This window comes from Thunnus thynnus, chromosome 5 (assembly GCF_963924715.1).
Source record: "Thunnus thynnus chromosome 5, fThuThy2.1, whole genome shotgun sequence".
In the NCBI taxonomy this organism is placed as follows: Eukaryota; Metazoa; Chordata; class Actinopteri; order Scombriformes; family Scombridae; genus Thunnus; species Thunnus thynnus.
Window position 1 is genome coordinate 22,522,686 of NC_089521.1, and position 19,600 is coordinate 22,542,285.

At 38.2% G+C, this 19,600-nt stretch overlaps 2 protein-coding genes across 2 annotated transcripts; both read right to left on the reverse strand.

Annotated features, from left to right (window-relative positions):
* Positions 1 to 925: 925 nt before the first annotated feature.
* Positions 926 to 8,914, reverse strand: hbp1 (HMG-box transcription factor 1). The gene is made up of 11 exons (XM_067590162.1): positions 8,837 to 8,914; positions 7,338 to 7,495; positions 7,058 to 7,238; positions 6,561 to 6,681; positions 6,305 to 6,419; positions 5,536 to 5,654; positions 4,972 to 5,128; positions 4,554 to 4,698; positions 3,477 to 3,764; positions 2,041 to 2,182; positions 926 to 1,912 (listed from the first exon to the last, which is right to left on the reverse strand). The coding sequence occupies exons 2-11, from the start codon at positions 7,408 to 7,410 to the stop codon at positions 1,895 to 1,897; spliced, it is 1,359 nt and encodes a 452-aa protein (XP_067446263.1). The 5' UTR covers positions 7,411 to 7,495; positions 8,837 to 8,914; the 3' UTR covers positions 926 to 1,894.
* Positions 8,915 to 9,324: 410 nt separating this feature from the next.
* LOC137183251 (cAMP-dependent protein kinase type II-beta regulatory subunit) lies at positions 9,325 to 16,529 on the reverse strand. The gene is made up of 11 exons (XM_067590167.1): positions 15,933 to 16,529; positions 14,771 to 14,806; positions 13,900 to 13,952; positions 13,657 to 13,740; positions 13,331 to 13,437; positions 13,014 to 13,167; positions 11,576 to 11,677; positions 11,411 to 11,485; positions 11,233 to 11,301; positions 10,995 to 11,130; positions 9,325 to 10,792 (listed from the first exon to the last, which is right to left on the reverse strand). Exons 1-11 carry the CDS (start codon positions 16,195 to 16,197, stop codon positions 10,659 to 10,661), a joined length of 1,215 nt encoding a protein of 404 aa, XP_067446268.1. The 5' UTR covers positions 16,198 to 16,529; the 3' UTR covers positions 9,325 to 10,658.
* Between the last annotated feature and the right edge of the window lie 3,071 nt (positions 16,530 to 19,600).

A 19,600-nucleotide genomic window follows, 5' to 3' on the forward strand; every position in this document is an offset into this window, starting at 1 on the left:
AAATATGAAAATAATAACTTCCCAATGGCCATAAATCATGAGGGGTCTTAGGTTGTTTTTTAACTTTCAGTAAGATCAAAAGTAAATTATTTTGTGCTATTTTTATGGTATTAAAAAGACAACTGCAACATGTTATTGTTCCCTAATCCATAGATAATCTCTATGGTGATTTTATAACATTATCTTTGACAAAAGATAGATGAGTTGGGAGACATTTATACACAGGGAAGAGCTGCTTGAACAAAAATGGAGAGCTGGCGCCCTCTGGCTCTAACAATGTAAATGATATCTTAAAATTGGTAATAATATTGTATATTTCTACCACTTCTTTCTATAGCGCCTTTATGTCTATACAAGCATCAGTCAGAAAGGCAAATTAGGCTAATCTTGCACATCTAACATCATCACAGGACGTTTTTATTCTTAAGTGCTGTGAAAATACTGGAGAACATTGTCTCCAGTTAAAAGCTTATGATAATGTGTTCTTTCATTTTCATTTCCTTTCAGATCCCTTTTTTCATCTCCAGGGGAGGAGGCCATGGTTCCAGTAAGTATAAGATTCAATTAAAACCTTTAACGCTATCCTCATTCAGTCCAAGAATGAATAATCCTGCTGCAGTACAATTGCTACTTGAGAGGCTTTGTTAGCATCTGCGTGTGATGGTTTTGATGTAGCAGACCAGCAGTGAAACAGGAGAATAAAACACTTTAAATGTGTTATTACCTGAAAACAACAGGCTTTACTTGTTGGACGTTTACATACATGGATATTAAGAGCTCTTAAAGCTTAAAGGTAAAATTTGCCTGGTTCAGCGTGTCATTCAAGGACTCACACTTGTTCATGAGAGGAAGCTGATAATTCAAAAGGACAAACAAAACTGGTTAACATGTATTCAAAAACAAAGCCAAGCATCCCAGCAGGCCGTGATTACAAAACTACAGTTTATGAAAAAGAGCCAAACACTTAGATAAGATGCAAGTTTAAAAAAAAATATTTATAATATGATACAAGGATATTTTGTGAGGTTGATGGGGTTGTGAAACCTGTACATTATGAACAAAGCACTTGAAATTCAACCTGAAAGCTGAACATGGCTATTGGGCCATGATTGTGTCAAACGGCTAACTGTCAAGATACTAGCTGTATTATACAAATGGTTTCCACTAGTATACAATGGCTGTATAGGATTAGATTACATATTTATATAAAGTGCAATAGGAATAAACACTTACAGTGAAGGCCTGAAGTCCTTCGTGACTGAGTGTAAACCACCACATGCTGAAAGCCTTCTCATCATATGGCCAGGTGGTTGGGCAAGAACAATCTACAGACTTGGCAGGGCAGTATCACAAACTGTTGGCCAGAGTTCAGTGGCAGAATATATACTGTATTACAAAATGTATGAAAGGGTTACCAATCTGTGCAATATATCCAATCTTACAAATATAATCAGTATGAACAGTTGTGAGAAAGTTATCTAAAATTCCCCTTTTTACAATTATAAATAGACACTTGTTTACTGCTTCTACTACAATGAATCATAGCACCACAGACTCTCATTTTTTTTTCAACCTTGAATATGAAATAACCTGAAATAAATGAGAAGATTCATTCTTATCTCAGGGGAATAAGACATCTTTGACATTAAAGATATAAGAAAATATATGCACTGTTAGTGACTAGATTACATGCTTTGTTTATAGTTCATAATTCTTGTTTTCTTCTTACTGGTTTGTCTCTATAATGTTTCAAGGTTATAAAAAGCAAGTGAATTCAGCATCACAGTTGAGTCTCAAGAATACAGGAGAGCAAAGAGGCATCAAGCGGTCTATCAGACTCTGTCCAGCACCTCTCCATGCCAAACACCAGCAGCTGGGGATTCTGGGGGATTATCTAGGTCTGCTGGGAACCCTGTTGAAAGACAATACAATATAAGTGGTACGTATATGGTGGACACATGAGTGAAACGGAAGACTGGGTAAATATAACTATATATAACAAGCTACTGAGTGGTACACTTCATTGAAATTGGTCCTTACTGAATTGGTTCTTTTACGTTTCCAGCAGTCTGGATTGAGCCTTTTCTGCTCCTCAGCCAGAGCCTTGGCCTCCATGGTGTACATCCTCCTCTCCTCACTTTTCATCTTCTTCCACTTGTCACCCAGGATGACACTAATGGCTCTGAAATGAAAGGTTAGAGTCAGAAGATCAAGGGCTCACCTTTTTCAGATTATTATTGTCTTAAAAGGATCTGTGAAACTTTCTTTTTCTTTCTCTTTTTTTCCCCATTATCTTTTTATGTACTAAGAAAATGACTAAAGCCTGTGTGCATTTTTACAGGATCTGCAACTACAGCTCTTTAAAATTAAAATTTATCATTTAATTTTAGGTCGCAGGTATTAAATGATGAACTAACAGTATACACTGTGTGGTTTTCCAGAGTGCCTAATTAAATGACTTAATTTGGTAAGCCAACATATTCACTGGACGTAATGCGGAAGGTCTTCTATGATGTCAGCAGTGGGACCCACACTGGCTGAGTGATGATTAACTTAATAAATTATCAGGCAAATTCTGGTGGTGAGATAAGTGCATTTCTCATGGGCTCCTTGGTGGAGGAGAGAGGAGAGAGTGTTTTTCATTTGCTACCACATTTTCACAGCTGGTCCAAGTATTAGAACTGGCAATCTACCAGTGTAATTGTCACTTTTCCTGCCTCTACATTACTGCCAAAACAAATACAGAGCTGAAAGAATGACCCAGATGCTCCCTGGGCTCCTTTTTTTTTTTTTTAACTTTCTTAAGATTTTACTATCCAAGAGTGTTACTTTATCCTCGCCCTTTGGACTGGGTACTGCTTGAAAAGAACTAGTTCATTCGACGTGTTCTCTGACCACATCAGAAGACAAAAGTATTTATAGCTGTTCTGAACGGCGACACTCGAAGGCAGGGTGAAAAGCTGACCGTCATAGAGAGGGAAAGGCAATCATAATGTTGCGCTTGTTTATACACACAAAAAACGACAGAATGAGAAGAGAAATCTTCAGAGAGAAGTTCAAACCCTACTTTCACCTCCACACACCTGGCCAACCACTGTGTGAAGTGGGCACGCATGTTGGATTGGCTGTTTCTGAAAGTTACAGAAATTGTCGGATACAGCCACCTAATTTTCAGTGTTAAAACTGTGTTAACACCTGATGAAGAACACTGGCAGCTTTAGGGTCTTTGAGGTTCATGAGGCATAGCATTAGCCTTACACTACCAGACTATAAACTGCAACACTGTGCTCGTGATTACTCTGCTCAATATTTATTTATTTTTAACATTGGACCATGACACGGTTAGTTGGAAGGCCTAACGTGACCTTAAGATGTGACACAGTGATGAAGACATTCATTAACCTCATTCTCCTATACAAGAAAAGCTATTGTTATGTATGATAGTGTGATGAGTGCATTGAGTCCATTTAGCACACCTGTTGTCCTTCCCAGGATACATCTGTGTGTACTCCACTCTGTACTTCTTGGCAAAGAGCATGAAGGCATTCATTGGCCGCTTGCATTTTGTAGGTGTGGCACCACTGGCTGTCCCTGAGGCGTGGCTCCTGTTTGATTTGCTATTCGAGGATTGTGGGGAGCTGGAGCGCTCAAGTTTATCACAGTCTGGACTGACAGCACCACTGCTGGACAGGGAGGTTCTGCGCTGACGAGCCATGCTGCTGAGAACATACACTGCTGAGGAATCTAATGGGGTGAAGTCATAACTGTAGCAGAGGGGAAGGAAAAGAAAGACAGAAATTAATACTATGTTCCTCTAAGCGGTCACATTTTATCTGTAACTTTTTTTGTGTATTTGTATGTACAAGTGTAGTTTGTATATCAACCAAAAGTCAAAAAAATGGCCTTTAAACTTTGGTCAAATTGTCAAGATTTCTCTTGAATCTATAAATAATTTTGAACAATTGTAGACACACATGTTCCATGTAATGAGTGAACACAAAAACATATTTATGAATTAGTTATTTTGTTTTCAGGGTGCAATATATTATTATTATAATATTTGTAACTCTTGTTTGTAGTGGTCTTTATTCAAAGCTATATATAGACAGAAGAACAATCACACTTTATGCAGTATAATTTGTTCTACAAGCTTTAAGTCATAATAAAAAGAAGTCTATGAATTGTTTATATACTTTGTTAAATAAGATAATAAAGATGTAAAATATTTAAATACAATTGAGTACAATAAAGTTTCATGTTACCATTGTATAGATAATAGATGGCATTTATAGATATTAACTTTGAAGTTCAAATATTTCTGTCCTGAGAAGAAACAAGACTGTACTTAATATCAAACTTAATATTATGTCAAAATTCAAGGGGAGCAAGGCTGCTTCTTTGGGGTGTGTGTGTGTACATTCAACTATGTGTTTGCATTAGACTTTCATTAACGATATAAGCAGAAAGTGTTCTTCACACAGATACTGTAGACACAAATGCTGTACTTCAGTCTCTTATGCAAAGAAAGATCACATTAGTTGGGGGGTTTGTACCTTCTGAAAGTGTCAAAGACAACAGAGTCATCACAGTTAATGGCATCTGGGTGGTTTGGCGGCAGGCACACATCGCCCAGTTGCATCTCATAGCAAGGGATCCCATGGTGCACCACAGTAAGGCTCGGATAAAAGGAGGCCCACCCTGAAAAACACAGATGGTTGATTACAGATTAATTTTATCTCAAAGCTGTTTATTTTTTAAAAAGCTGTTATTCATAAAACTAAATAATTTGCATTTGCAAACAACATTTGGTCAGTGAAAGCAAAGCTTATGTTGGCAAATACTCATTCCCCATATTGCTTTAAAAATCTGTTTTTGATGTAATTTTGCCAACAAAGCTGACATGTATCTTATGGACTAAAAACAGAAAACAAGAAATAGTTAAAGAATTGATTTTAAACAGTATTATTTTACCTTTACTTCTGACAAAAAATGGGTGATCCAATCGGCATTCAGCTGTCAAAAGGCCGTCATCAGGTGAGCCAGGGTCAAAGGTCAGTTTAAGAACTGCCTGGCCAAAAGATATTGTCTCTTCATGGCTCACTAATTTAAGCCCCTCTGAACCAAATCTCTGTAAATGAAACAAAAGGCCAATCAGATGAATCTTTACTCACCAGCAAGACAAAATAACTGAAATCACCGCCAAATAAGAATTGGTGTAAAAACAACTTTGTGCCCAATTGTCTGAAAACTTAGTCTATGTAATACTTTATTAGACTGCCACTCCAACTCATCAAGGATGTTATGTGTTTGAGGACTTTTCTTGCACTCAGTCTCCGTCACTGTAATTCTTTCTGCCATCTTGTGGCCATTCAAAGAATTTGTAAAGTCTACAGAAGACACACTGAAAAGGAATCACTGATCTAGCAAGAGAGGCAGCAATGCTAGATTTCAGGTTTATATGAATATATCAAGTATTCTAGAGTATAGCAGAATATTTTGGATCATTTTACAGACATATCACTATTTGTTGCCCACCTTGAGAGAGGAGGAGGATGACATCATAGTCTCATCATCTGAATCATCATCAGAATCCCCGAGTTCATCAGCCTCCTGCCACTCCACATTAGGACCTCGATGGAAGCGCAGGCGAGTTCCTGAATATCAACACAACAATGTAAAATGATGAATGAGCAGATATCTCTTGGGGCTGATAGGAGAATGCTGGAAATGAATGCAATATTGCTGTTTGGACACCAGAGGGCAGACCTTCTCTATAAATACTTTAATTAATGTTTTTCTTGGTTGGGAATGATTGTAAATGAAGGATCTTCTCAGCAAACAACAGATTACTGTCTGTCATCAGCACACTTCAAGAGCCGTGAAGTTAATGGCCCAATTAGTAATGTTTTGACCACATAAATTGCAGGCATATTTACATACATTGTTGAAATGTTTGACTGATAGATGGAAATAAAATTGCTTCTAAACTGATCATAATAGAAAATGTGGTATAAAAACTTTAATCAGCTTTATGTTAATGAATGACTTTGTTGTTTTGTAGTGTTATTACAAGACCTGTCGATCCATTTAGGAGCACGTTCCATCCCTGTAAACTTGTGACTGGGCAACACGTACGTTAACATGTGGACTGTTACCTTTTATTGTGCTTTTAAGCCATGAGGCTTTTCTTTTTCTAGAAATTCTAAGAAAAGACCACGGTGATACTGAATGTGAGTGTGTAGATGGGTGTAAGTGTGTGTATGTACTGACAGATGACTATGTACATGAGTGTATATCTACATACCTTTAAGGAAGCAGTGCCAGGCAGTGGAGGGCCAGGAGTGAGACCAGGCCATGTCTTCGTCATCAGAAAATGATGAGGACATCGAGAAAACTCCAGACTCTGATTCACTGCTGGCCTGTTGTACATAATTAAAAAAAACATGTTAGAACACAATGAACTCTAAGAAACAATGTCAGTATGCCAGTAGGCAATACTGATACAGAATTTAAAAGAACATAATCACAGGACTGGATGTTTTTTAGAAGTGAAAAGTTACCCTGACACGCCTGCGCTCCCTGAGGTGGCCTCTGGAGGGGTTGGGTGCACTACTGGCTAATGGGGGCCGGGCGTAGGAATGTAAACTATTACTGTTGCCAAAGATGTGGACTGGAGATGATCTGAAAAAAAATAAAATGTCATTAATATATATTATGATCATAAGTGAACATATGACATGTGATACTGTATATTTTTTAAAGTGATATCTATAACTACTAAAAACAGAATGAAATCAAGTATTCAACACCACAAAATTGGTTAAACAGGTTTATTGTGAAAATTATTTTGCAATATCCTGGTCATAATGGTGTTAATATAGTAAGCCATTGCTGAAAAATCAACAAAATCTAAGAGGATATTTCATAACAGCAATGTGACTAACTTGCCAATCCTACATGTTATGACATGTGTTGTGAACTTCTTTTTGTGTTTTTGTCAGATATATGTATTCATCAGACTTAACTGATTTTATTGCTGGTAAGCATTCGTACAAACCTCTTATGTGGGGCGTCCTTCAGCAGTGGGCTCTGAGGACTGGTGGCAATGTTAGCCAGCTCAGCAAGCCAGTTGGTGCTGGGAGAGCAGCTGAGCTCCTGGTGAGACACTCCTGCTCCAACCTGAAATAACCCCGGAGACCTCTGGTCCTCCTCCACCTCTTGCAGCTCTGGCATGTCATCTTAAGAGAGGCCACCAGTAATACCCATAATTAATATGTACAATAGTTCATTTTGCTTACATATGGAATGTGATTTATAATGCTATTTTGGCATTTTACCATAATCCATTTGGCACCCAGGTGAGGAGGGCAGGTCCTCATTACATTTCAGTGGATCAAAGGATTCATCCATTCTTACAATGATCTGCTGTCTCCTCTATGTTAACAGGCTGCAGGTCAATTTACTCAGCTTCCATCATCATATTCTGCCACGTCAGCTGGTTTCAGGCAAAACCAAAAGACAAATTTAGAGCTTTCACTAACAAAGGGAAACTGCTGCACAGTGCTATTTCAATTAGCGATAACCACCACTCACAATAGTAGGAAAAAGAGTAACTATTACCACATGTAATTCCATAAGTAAGTCAGAAAGATGGTATGTGGATTTGGGACAGTAATATTGTAGTTTCATTATGGCATGATAAAAACATACAGATTAAAAAACATTAACATAACACACTTAAGCTACCAAAGATTTCTGACCACAGCCAATAATAAAAAATCCAGACAGCATGTAATAATTGCAAGACATGTCATGTACTGCCATGTATTGCGTCAATATCATGGAAAAGGTAGGCAGCCTTTTGGGAATCCTTTGTCTCTGAATCGACACAGTAAACCTCTGTGACTGGTCATGTGACTCGCTGCGTGGAGGCCTTGTTTATAAACTTAAAAGGATTTGGCGCATGCGCACCAGAGCTCATTCATTCATAACTGCGTAGCAAAAGTGATAAAAAGCTGCACTTCGTTGTAAAAAGTGGCGTATAGAGACTCGAAAACACTGCGTTTAAAGTATGTATTAGAAAGCGAACGGCAGAATTAAAAATATTCAGTGTTGATTTGTAATTTATCTGGTTTCACACGACAGTTAAAGAAAATATGTTTAAAATATAAAAGAGGCTGTGAACGTCAAATAAATCAGATTACATGGAGCAACTAACGATCCGTTGTGTTTCTCACAAGCGTTCAACTGTCGCTGCACGCTCTGACAAACCGTTGCTTCGTGAACGCGGATATAACGTTACTGACGACATTATTGTCAGTCCGTTAATGTCAGTCAATAAAACGTTTCTGTAATATTATCATCTCCAAAAAAGACTGTCTGAAGGCCAGGCCTGCTGTTTTCCCACTCGTCTAGAGCAGCAGCAGTGTCCTCAGCTCAAATACAGAGGTTGTCGGGTCTAACACTGTAAACAAAAGAATGTCAACAAGTTGAGGCATGACGCAACCCCTCTGCCCCGTTCAAAATGAATGACATGAAAACCTCTAGAAGCCTTTCGACGACATTTTCACACTCATTAAAGCAAATTTTATCGACTGAATGACTTGTTGCGAAACAATAAACTGCTATCGAATTTTGTTATGACCAAAACAACAAGCGTCACAGCGGAAAAAAAATGTCAAGAACACAACCTGTCATTTCGACATTAAATAAGCGCTTGACAACCTCGCTAAAACATCGTGTTAGAATTGCAAAGACACGGGTCACGCATTGTTCGCGTTAAAAAATAGTTTAAACCTTTTGTTTCATCGAAAAAAGTAGACAACTTCCCACTTACCAGATCTGTCGCCATCAAGAAACTCTCTGGCATTCACTCGAGGGGTGGGAATTAATGTGTTCAGAGAAGGCCTCCTATTGGTGAATAAGAACGCCAATAATGAGAATCTAGAGATTCTATTGGATTAGACAGTTGGGAAAAATACAAAAGGCGGGGCCTAGTTTGTTTATCATCGTTTCATTGGATGAAAGTACACGCCTGTTACTACCCAGTAACAGCTGATTGGCAATAACAGGAACAATACATGGTTATTTTTTTATCTGTTATGTTGCAAGTACAACAAGAGCTAATTGCTCACATTGCTTTCTCTATTACAAATGTCCTTTTTCTGGAAATAACATCATTGCTTAAACTTCTGACTGCATGAACCAATGAATGAATAAATTAATGACTGTATGAAAAGGAATGAATGAATGGTGAATGAGTGCTGAATGAATAGGTTTGAAAATGTGCTACCCCTAATTTTAACAAATAAATATACAAATAAATATAAAAATGTTCTTTATTGACATGAAAAGTGAAACATACAGTACTTCCAGCCAGTATTATGGGTTCGCCTTCAAAAATTACCAGAACTACCTGCACATGGGGGGGAAAATAAAAGTATAATGTTTTAATGTTAAACCAGCTTTAAACAATTTAAGCTGCAGTAAACCACAGACAAAATACAGAAGACTTCAATTATTCATTTTAAAAAGAGAGAGAGAGAGAGAGAGAGAGGAGGGGGGACCCACTGTAGTTTCCTGTTGAGAGGGAACATTACAATATATGTTTCCAAACAGCATTAGTTGTTGGCAGAGGTAGACAGCAATAATGGATGTCATAATCATAATGTATGTTTCACTGACACAAAAACAGTATGACTTAAATTTTACATTAAAACACAAGAAAATTAACTGTCTCGAGACATTGCTTATAATGACTACAGTCTAGTGGGGCAACTTATTCAATTAAAGGTGGGCCTATATAATAACAGTAAATACTCAATTTCAAATTGTACAGCAATGTGTTTGTATATTCATACAAAACTATCAGCTATCTCTCTGAAGTTTTTTTTTGTTGCAAAAGCATAGTATTAGGCTAACAGCCACAAACACTTACCAACAATGATATACAGTTTATGAACATGGATTGAATCTTATGATTAACAGAAATGTATTCTGTAAAAATGTTGAAGTACTGCCAAATCTACATTCTGTAGTGATCAAAAGTGTGAAAGATGTTATTCAAACACAGAATCAAATCAGTTCCTTTACAAACATTGTTTATCTTTCTTCATGTTGGGGCACTCTTGTACTAGTGTGCCTCACGTTGCAAGTGTTAGTGAGTGCTCTTGCCAGAAATGACAAGAGACTGTAACATATCTGCTCACAATTATCCAGTAAGAAATTACCTTTGGCATCTGATTTTAACAAACTATGTTTAGAAATTTACAAAGGATATTAATGCTGTAGGTGCAACTATAACACTGTGAAAAAAAGGTGAGCGTTAACAAAAGTGTTCAATATACAAACAAATCTGACACTGACAGGTAAAATGTACACTTACATTTTTAAAGAGTCGTGAGAAATCTAATTTAAACAAGCTTTAAGCAACTCTGCTTTGGCTTACATTACTTTTCTCATAACACTCTGTGGCAAACTGTTAAAATGTCTCACATGGGAAACTGACATAGTCTGTTTTATTTATCTGACACACAAATCTTGTAGTGTATATTCACATTTCTTGTAAGAAAAGCTGTTTAAGTGGTTATGAGGGGAAAAAACATCCGTACAAGCCTTTTTTTTTTTCATCAACCAATTCATGGTCCATTGGGGCCGTCTCATGCACTTTGTTGCTCAATCTCAGTGCTACTTCCAAACAGGGTCACCAGCTGCTCCTCATAGTTAGCAATGTTTCTCTTCATGATGTCCATGCATGGACCCAACAATCTCTCAAAGGCTTTAACATCCATGACTGGCAAACAAAAGAAGAGAAGAGTCAGACATGCGTGTAGTTTAAGGAGAGTAATGCAACGGAAGAAGACCTGCCTTTACTCATATTTATGTTCTCTATTATAAAGATAAATCTAAACTAACATAAGGTAATTGGTGGCATATTGGGAAATTTAATGGCTAGAAACAATGTATGAATTGTCACAAAGTTGCACAAAATGTACCCAAGCATTTGACGCTTCCCACAGCATAGGCTGATGCAGCTCTCGGCTTGTTTGTGACAAGCGCCAGTTCCCCGAAATACTGGCCCCTGGAGCACGTGGCAATTTCCACCTCCTCTTCCTCCTGGTCTTTTTTCGTCTGAAAAGAATGAAACATGCATACTATAAGATACCACACAGAAAACACCAATGTATAAACTGTATGAATATAATCAGAAGTAGACTGCTTCTCGTCTCATACCCTGCTTCTCTTCATGTTGATTTTAACTTGGCCAGACTCAACAATGTAGAAGCAATCAGCTAGATCCCCCTGTAATACAAAGCATGAATGGAATTGTAAACGAGCACAAAAAAGAACGTGTGTTTATAAATGCTGAAAAGTCTGATCTAGGTACAGATAATACAAAGAGATTAATCACCTGAGCAATAATCTGCTGTGAATCAGTGTACACTCTGGTGGATATCACATCTACTACCTTCATTCTCTCTGAGAGCTGTGGATGAAAAGAAACTTAGATGACCATGGCTTTACTGTAGGTGCACACTGCAGCTTCTTAACGCTGGAGGATGAAACTTATCTTAACCTCTAATGACGTAAGCAGTGGTAGTGTTTCAATGAATGCCTCATACAGCTTCCTTTTCTTGGCATTGTTTTTCACTATGATCCTCCTGAATGTCAGACGATCCTGAGAGAGAGATTCAGAGGAAAAAACATTCAGGTTTATGTTAACAACCACTTGAGAAACAATCCGAGTTGCTCAATAAGTCTGGTAGCCTGTAACATGTATTTTTAAATGCTGCACTTGTCCCTGTACTCTCTGGAAATCAGGATAGCTAGGTACTCATTTGCATTTTCCCTCCAGTTCTAGACATTTCCGGTACCCTTTCACCAAATAATATCTCATATGAAACAACATTTCACAGCAGGGGTCGCTGTAAACCAGATTTTAAGTAAGCAGGTCCCCTGAAAACCATAACACCACCCAAGATAAACTGCAGCACCCATGTGCTCAAGTCATTCTGCTGCTTTTGATTACAAACTTTTAAATTTCATTTGTCATTTCAGGATGATATACAGTTTAGAAACAAATGATGGCCGGCGACATGTTACATGGCAACAGTGGTTAGGTGGTCACACACTGTAGAGTAGGCATTATAGGCAGCTGCTTAGGGCTCATGCTACTATAGTCTACTGTTTGCTCAGAGGCCCTTCAGCAGCACTGTCCCTCCTCAACCTAAAGGGCTTGATGCTCGGACTTGGCTGACACAAAATGCTGCACACTGTTCCACTTGGCTGCTTGTTCACAGACCGAAACACACACTACAAGTACCCAGGTCAACAGGGGATACAGCTGGAACCTGCCCGGTCTGCATACAGATGACATAACAAAACCGTTACCCACAGTTTAAGGACACAACTCTCACTGAGTCATTAATATATAAACTGCATCACAGAAACAGGATCAAGTAGCAACGGAATATTCAAAACAGCTGTTCTGGCTACAATTTAGAAAATAGTTGGATGTTGTTTAGCTAAAATACCATTCAACTGAAGCCATTCAGACAATACTATTTATTTCTACTTCATGATGGGTTTGGCAGCCCCAGTTTGCAGATTTTGATAATTTATAACATCTTGAGTATTTAGCTACCTGAGTTCATCTGAGGTGCATACTTACTAAAACAGACAAGTTTTGCCTTGATTGTCTGAACTGATAGTTGAGCTCTCTGAATGGGCCTGTATTATCATTCATGAGTATCATTTCTCATACCCGGTTTGCACATTCATTAGTTTTAATATTGGCATTAATGAATTAATGTCCAGGGGCAAGATTAGAGTTCTCTCATTCTTTAGGGTTTGTGTGTTAACTCAATGAGACGGCTCGATCTCACCTGTGGCACCAGGGCAATCAGTGCCACAGACAACATGGATATTTACTGTAAATCATGAGAACTGACTGTTATAAAACCGAACTATGGAGCAGACTGTGCTCTTACATGAGGATTTTTTGGTTTACTCACTAGGCACCAAAGGGCTCCAAGCGAAGTGGCAATTATTGTGGCTGCCCTGGGGGTGTTGTACATCAACGCCAATTCTCCGAAGCTGCCTCGGTTGTCATAGCTGCCTACCAGCTTCTCCACACCATCAACCTTTACAAAAATGTTATACGTCCCACTGAAAAAAAAGGAAAACAGACAAGCAGAGAAAATATGAAGACACAACAGGCATACTGGTGTTTCCTTAAATCTTTAACAGCAGAAAACATTTTCCAAATACATTTGTCAATCATAATCTGATTCAGATGTAACCACTGACTAAGCATGACATGAAAGAGCACCTTTCAAGAACATAGAAGTTGTCCCCATCATCATCTTGATCAATGATGTGCTCCCCTTCTGTGCAGAACTTCTCAAACATTGCATCCAGCACCTGAGACATCTCTTCCTGTGATGGTATGATGTAGCAGTGTTTAACAAAAAAACAACAGTCAAGTATTTGAATTTTATGTGTTGAAACAATCCACTCGGTGTGTTGTTTCAGCTTAAATATGACCATCTTTAAATATCATGCATGGTGCACTGAGTTGTGGCAAAAACCCGCAGGTTCTGCATGTTCTCCTTTGTGTAATTTAAGAGATGGCAGAGCACAAAGTAATCTACTCACCGGATCCAAATTCTTGAACAGAAGAATGTCCCTACATGCTTCCTGTAGTCTCTGTCTCTGCTCATCTGTTTTTGGGTGGGTGACCTGCAAATTAAATCAATCTTGTTAGTCGGCCATATAGCAGCCTACACATTAAATTACATACAGAAGACTATTTTCTTTAGACTCAGAGTTTCGTACTCTTCAGGTAAAATCAAACCAGACAAGAGAACCAAATGTTTGTGGCACAAAAACACAGTTTACCCGTGGCTCTTTATCCTCATCATCTTCATCAGGATTGAACGCTTCAGCACACACTGCATGACAGAGACCAACAAATTAATGAACTACAAGCTGCAAATTCAACTAAAACTTCAAATTTCTGACGGGTCTTTCATAAAAGGAGGACAACAAAATTTTAACACAAACATTGAAGTACACACAATCCTCATTCAGATCTAACAACAAAATCCAAATCCCAGGGATGATTCAGCATCAATTCATGCAATAAAACAGTAAACACAACTTTTCTCATCTTAAGTGTGGCGCTTTAGGGGGGTGCAGTGATGGTGGTAGCATTTCACATTTCCTTCCTGTATTTTAATGGTAAGATACAGTTGTAAAATCTTTTACTTGAATGAACCTAACTGGCTGCTATTGTAGCTTCTTAATTTATGTTGAGGATGTTAATTTCCTATTTTAAGTGATAAAAAGTAAGAAATATGCTTCAGGAAATGTGATCGAGTACATTCACTTGCTCATACTTGTGTCCATTCAGACTGTCAAACAGCAAAGTTACTCTTGTGAAGCTACAACCTCATTATTATCGTAAGCGAGAGATTATGATTAGTAGCAGTACTTGTCTTGAACTCCCCGCACACATCATTCATTGACATTGTTAACCAGGCTCGAGACAAAACTCTAATAAATCAACACTATTACATAATGCTGAAGACAGTGAGAAAAGACAGATGGAAAAATACTTCCATATTGTTTGTACTGGAGCAAATCTGATGCAGATGTGTATGTCAAAGAACTTTTATATATTTGCAGCAGTGACACTGTCCAGAGTCTTCCTCTTGACAGATCAGGCTCTTAACAGCAAGATTAAACCAGGCAGCAAATGACAACTCACCAGATGCTCTTCTGATGAATCTGTTTATTACCGGGGCTGCAAAAGCATAAAATATAGATTAACGTGTTAGATTCTATCATAAAGTAAATCTATCTTACAGTAACTGAATTATCACTGGAAAGGGTTGGATGAATGTGCTGTTGTTCAAAATCCACAGCACTATACGTGTACTAGAGAATACCCAGCCCTGTGCTCATTAGGGATCCATATTCATTTGGGTAAAACCTGAATAAGGACAGCTGCTTTGAAGTGTGTTTGTCTCTTTGAATCAAATTTAAATGAGAGACAAATTCAAATGTAAAACACAGTAAAAAAAAAAAGTGCCAAGCTCTGACACAATAGCTTGGTATGAAATATACATTAGATAGGAGGTCTCATCCATTAATAACCTGGCAGCCAGTGTTGTCCCAGGGAGCTCACTGGAATATCAGGGGCACACGGTACCAGTCGTGTCATTTTTGGGCAATGTCATGACCCACAAATACTACAATAAATACTACAATAGTTAGTTTAATAATTGAATATTGTGCACTTGTCCTTATGTAACCATTGCAGCCAGCCTCACAGACCCCACCACTCATCGGGATGCTGTGTCAGAGCTCTGGGTTGCTATGCTACTTGCTGCACCTTATGGCAATCCTGCACCGGCCATTGTGTTAAATATGACCCCAGTTTCTGTAGCAAAAATTAATCTAGCTCAGTATTTGCTATTTTATATTTGCTTGCATCATCATTCAGTTTTCTACCTTGGTCTGATTTGTCATTATTATTTGATACATAATCAGGGTAGGCCCATCAGGCCTGCACCTAAAACTGAAAATATTCAAATGACCTAGAGGTGCAGGGTCTCTCTGAAAACACACACACACACACACAATCCCTTTTTTTCTGCAGCTATTGTGCCTTAACGATGTCCTTATCACAAAAACGTGTCTGCACAGATGAAGAGCAGGAGACGTTCATTAAACCATCATTCAGCCTCCCTGACCATATATGGCAAATGACAGAGCCATGGTGGATGCAAGGTGGCGGGCGCTGGAGCATCACTGCGCTCAATGTGTTTCTTATTCTCACCAGCCAGAGCAGACGGGCTACTGCTCATCACTCAAAATAAACAAAGGTTATCCATATTCACATATCTGCCTGGCATCTGTTAGCCTACCTATGAATTCCTCGTCATCGTCGTCCTCCTCCTCTCCGTTTTCCGAATCGATCTGCATGGCTTCGTCAATGAAATTGACCGCTTTTCCAGGTCTTGGGGCCGAATTTTGGTCATTGCCAAATGAGGCCTCTTTGGTCTCACTGTCCTTCAGCTGGGTGAAGTACTGTAATGCAAACTCGAGCAGGTCCCTGGGCTGATTCCTCAACACTTCCACGGTAAAGCTCTGTAACAGCTCCGTCAGTCCTTCAGGAATTTCTATACTCATTCCTATTATCAGTCTATGGATGTGGACAAAACCGGTTTGCTGCGAATTTGAAATAATCAAAAGCACACAGCTGAGGTTGTTTTTTTTTGAAAAGCCAAATTAGCAGACGGGTGTAGTCAGGTCACCCAGTCAGTCAGCAAGCCATCCACAGCGGATCCCTTCTTTTTCTTGAGTGAAAATGGCTCTGGATTTTTGATCCAAGCATCTTCTGCTGCTTCTGGCTACAGGAAACCCACGCATGTGACCCAGGAATCCATGGCAACCACCTATCCAGGGATTGCGTATGAGCAGCAGCAGCAGCGCAGAAGCTGCAGTCAGTCGCAAAATACAAATGATGAGAAAGAGAAACAGGAAGCCTCGATTGTCCCTGTCAGATATCGATAGAGAGATGAGATGGGAGATCGGAGGTCCATATTATGTCTTTTGTTAAATAGTAAGTTTAAAATGTTGTGTTTTATGGACACAATGTTTTTTTTTTGTTTGTTTTTTTTTATCTTTTCTGAATTCACACAGACGGTAAATATCTTATAAGATGGCTCTATAGCCTATAATGTTTTTAAAAAATGGCCATATAAAATAAAAACGGGTCTCATATAACATGTAATAAAAAGATCAAGTAATAAAAGCCTAGTAAAGATTAAAAAACATGATATCACAGATTAATGAATAGAACATTTGGGGGAAAATGTGTAGATTTTCTATATAATGCAGATGATAATTAATGATTTACTTTGGGATCAAACAGCTAAAACTTAAAGTAGTAATGTACAAGAAGAGCAGTGGGGATAAAACAAAAAATACAATTATTAATTAAGATTAATTAAGATTATGAACTAATTAATAACCTTAAGTCAAGGCTCATTATAGTGGGACTGTCCCTTTAATAGCAGCAGCAGAGTATGGACTCAATTCCTTGTACCAGAGGAAGAAAAATTAATAAATCTTATGCTTATGTTAATATTACGGGACCTCCCAGAACATTTTGACTCACAGGCAGATAGTTTTTAATTGTGTAAACTGCGAGCATAGATTAAATGTTTGAAAGAAAACTACTGTGACAAAAATATTTTTGGTCTAGACATCTACAATGAGCCTTCATACTGAAAAGCTGCAGTTATCTGGGTTTTAAAAATACTGATAAGTGAATATTGGCCATATTTCCCAAATGGACAAACACTTTTTTTTAGAATCTAGCCTTTCCTTTAAATTTTCTCATAACAGAAGAAAATTTCTATAATCCACATGTGCCCTTAAACTTGTAAAAGAGGAAACTACATCTGTGCTCTTAAATGTGGTTTCTCAGGTTACTCAACTCAACTGAACTCAGTTTTATTTACTGGAAATAGCATCCAAAGTGCTTCACAACAAAGGGAGAAACAGAGGGGGGGAAATGGGAGGACAAGAAAAATAAAATGTTTATGACAACATGCACGAGACATCAAACTCCTACAGAGAGAAGCAAATGATATATGGCTTTAGAAGAAATACAGCAGGATGAGTTTAAAAGACAGTAAGTAAAAGTGCATTTTAAGTGTTATCTTAAAAGCATTGATGAGTAAAAAAAACTATTACAGGAAGAAGAGAATTCCATAGTTTTGGAGCAACAGACAGACCTGTCACCATGGTATTTAAACCATGATTTAGGGACAGTCAGGTGGCTGTGGTCAGGGGATCTGAGGTTAGTGTTTTGATTGGGAGAGATGGTGGTCTAACTGCTATTGTATGGAAACAATTGTGTGTGCGCAACATGGACTATCATATTGTGATGGAATTTGTTGAGCAGAGGGCAAAGAGCAATGAATGAACAATGCTTCAGATTATCAGCAGGGAATACAGCTATTATATGCCACGGTTATCAGTCCTCTGTGGCTCCACAATGAGACCCCTCCCCCTGCCGTGGCCCATATCTGTCACCCTTTATTAAGAAGCCACAACATTTTCTAACTCAGGCGAACATATGGGAGCAAGACCATGGTTTGGCCTGTAATCCTGCATTGTTGCTGCTTAACCGAGCTCTTCGACTCACCATTGGAGACTACAGGTTTCAACTGTGAGCTGTGTGAGGGATTTTACTCGGGTGTGTGCACTACAGCCCCATCCTACTGTAAGAAGACATCAGAGACAGTTGTTGGTGGAGAGCAAACAGTGTGCATCAGCCCTGCTCTCTGAACCGTATATCCTGAAGATTGTTTCTGCTTAATGCTCTCCAACAGACCAACAGAGCTTTGCAGCTGTGGAATTACTATAATTCAAAATGCAACGAATATCTGAATTGTTATCAGGGGGTGAAAAAACTTTCAGCTGTCATTGTAAAATGCAATAATGTTAGGAATGGTTAGGAATGAGGTTTACATGAAAGCAAGAAGGCTCTGTTGACATTTGAAATAAGACTCCTTATTTAAACAGAAAGAACAAAAGGCAGTTAATCTACTGTATTTGAAGATTAGTTGAGAGATGTGGGTGACAGATTAGACGGTTTATTAGGTCGACCTAGCTAAAACTAATGTTATCTTACACAACAGCCCTGTAATAAATCCTACCTTCATGAGGGATATGATAAAATATTAATATTTAGCCCACCCTAACTGATATCAACAGGGTGGACAAATATCAGAAACTTCTCTCAGTAAAAAACATTACAGTTCAACAGCACCACACTTCAGCCTAAAAATGAACATGAAGTTGACTCGATATCTCTTTAAAACAGGCTGAAAAAAAGCTAAACATTAAGCTAAACATTAAAACCTTCATGAGTAGACATGCTGCCATCTGCACTTAAAGACATGTGGTGTTTAAGTGGTCAAGCAATGCAAATTAAATTAGCTTTTTTTAAAGTATTGTACACTATGTTAATGGATTTCCCATATTGCCACCAAAACTATGAAGTGTAATAGCTATTAGGAGGTGCAGAGTAGATGAGAAACTGGCCAAAGAGTCTATTAAGGCTCAGTATCATATAAAACACATTAACACAGTATAAGTGACATCAGCTATTCCCAATTTAACTCTAGTGGTGTAATGCAACAAAGTACACTTACTCAAGTACTGTACTTTTTGAGGTACTTGTACTTTACTTACTACAAGTCCATCTTATGCTACTTTATACTGGTACTCCACTACATTTCAGAGGGAAATACTGTACTTTTTACTCCAGCAGATTTATTTCACATATCTCAGCAGTTAATGCCTGTTATAAAACCAAGATATGCAGCTTCTGTAAATGTGACTTATGATGGCAAAGACAATAAAGAGGTGAATGCTTCCTCCCCATTTAGGTCTAGCCATCAGGGGCTCTTTAATAGTCTGAAATGCATTTTTTGGATTGTTTATGGTAAAGATCCTGCTGTATGACTGAACTATGCATAGCTAGCTTTATTGTGTAATAAATTTCTCTCATAATGGC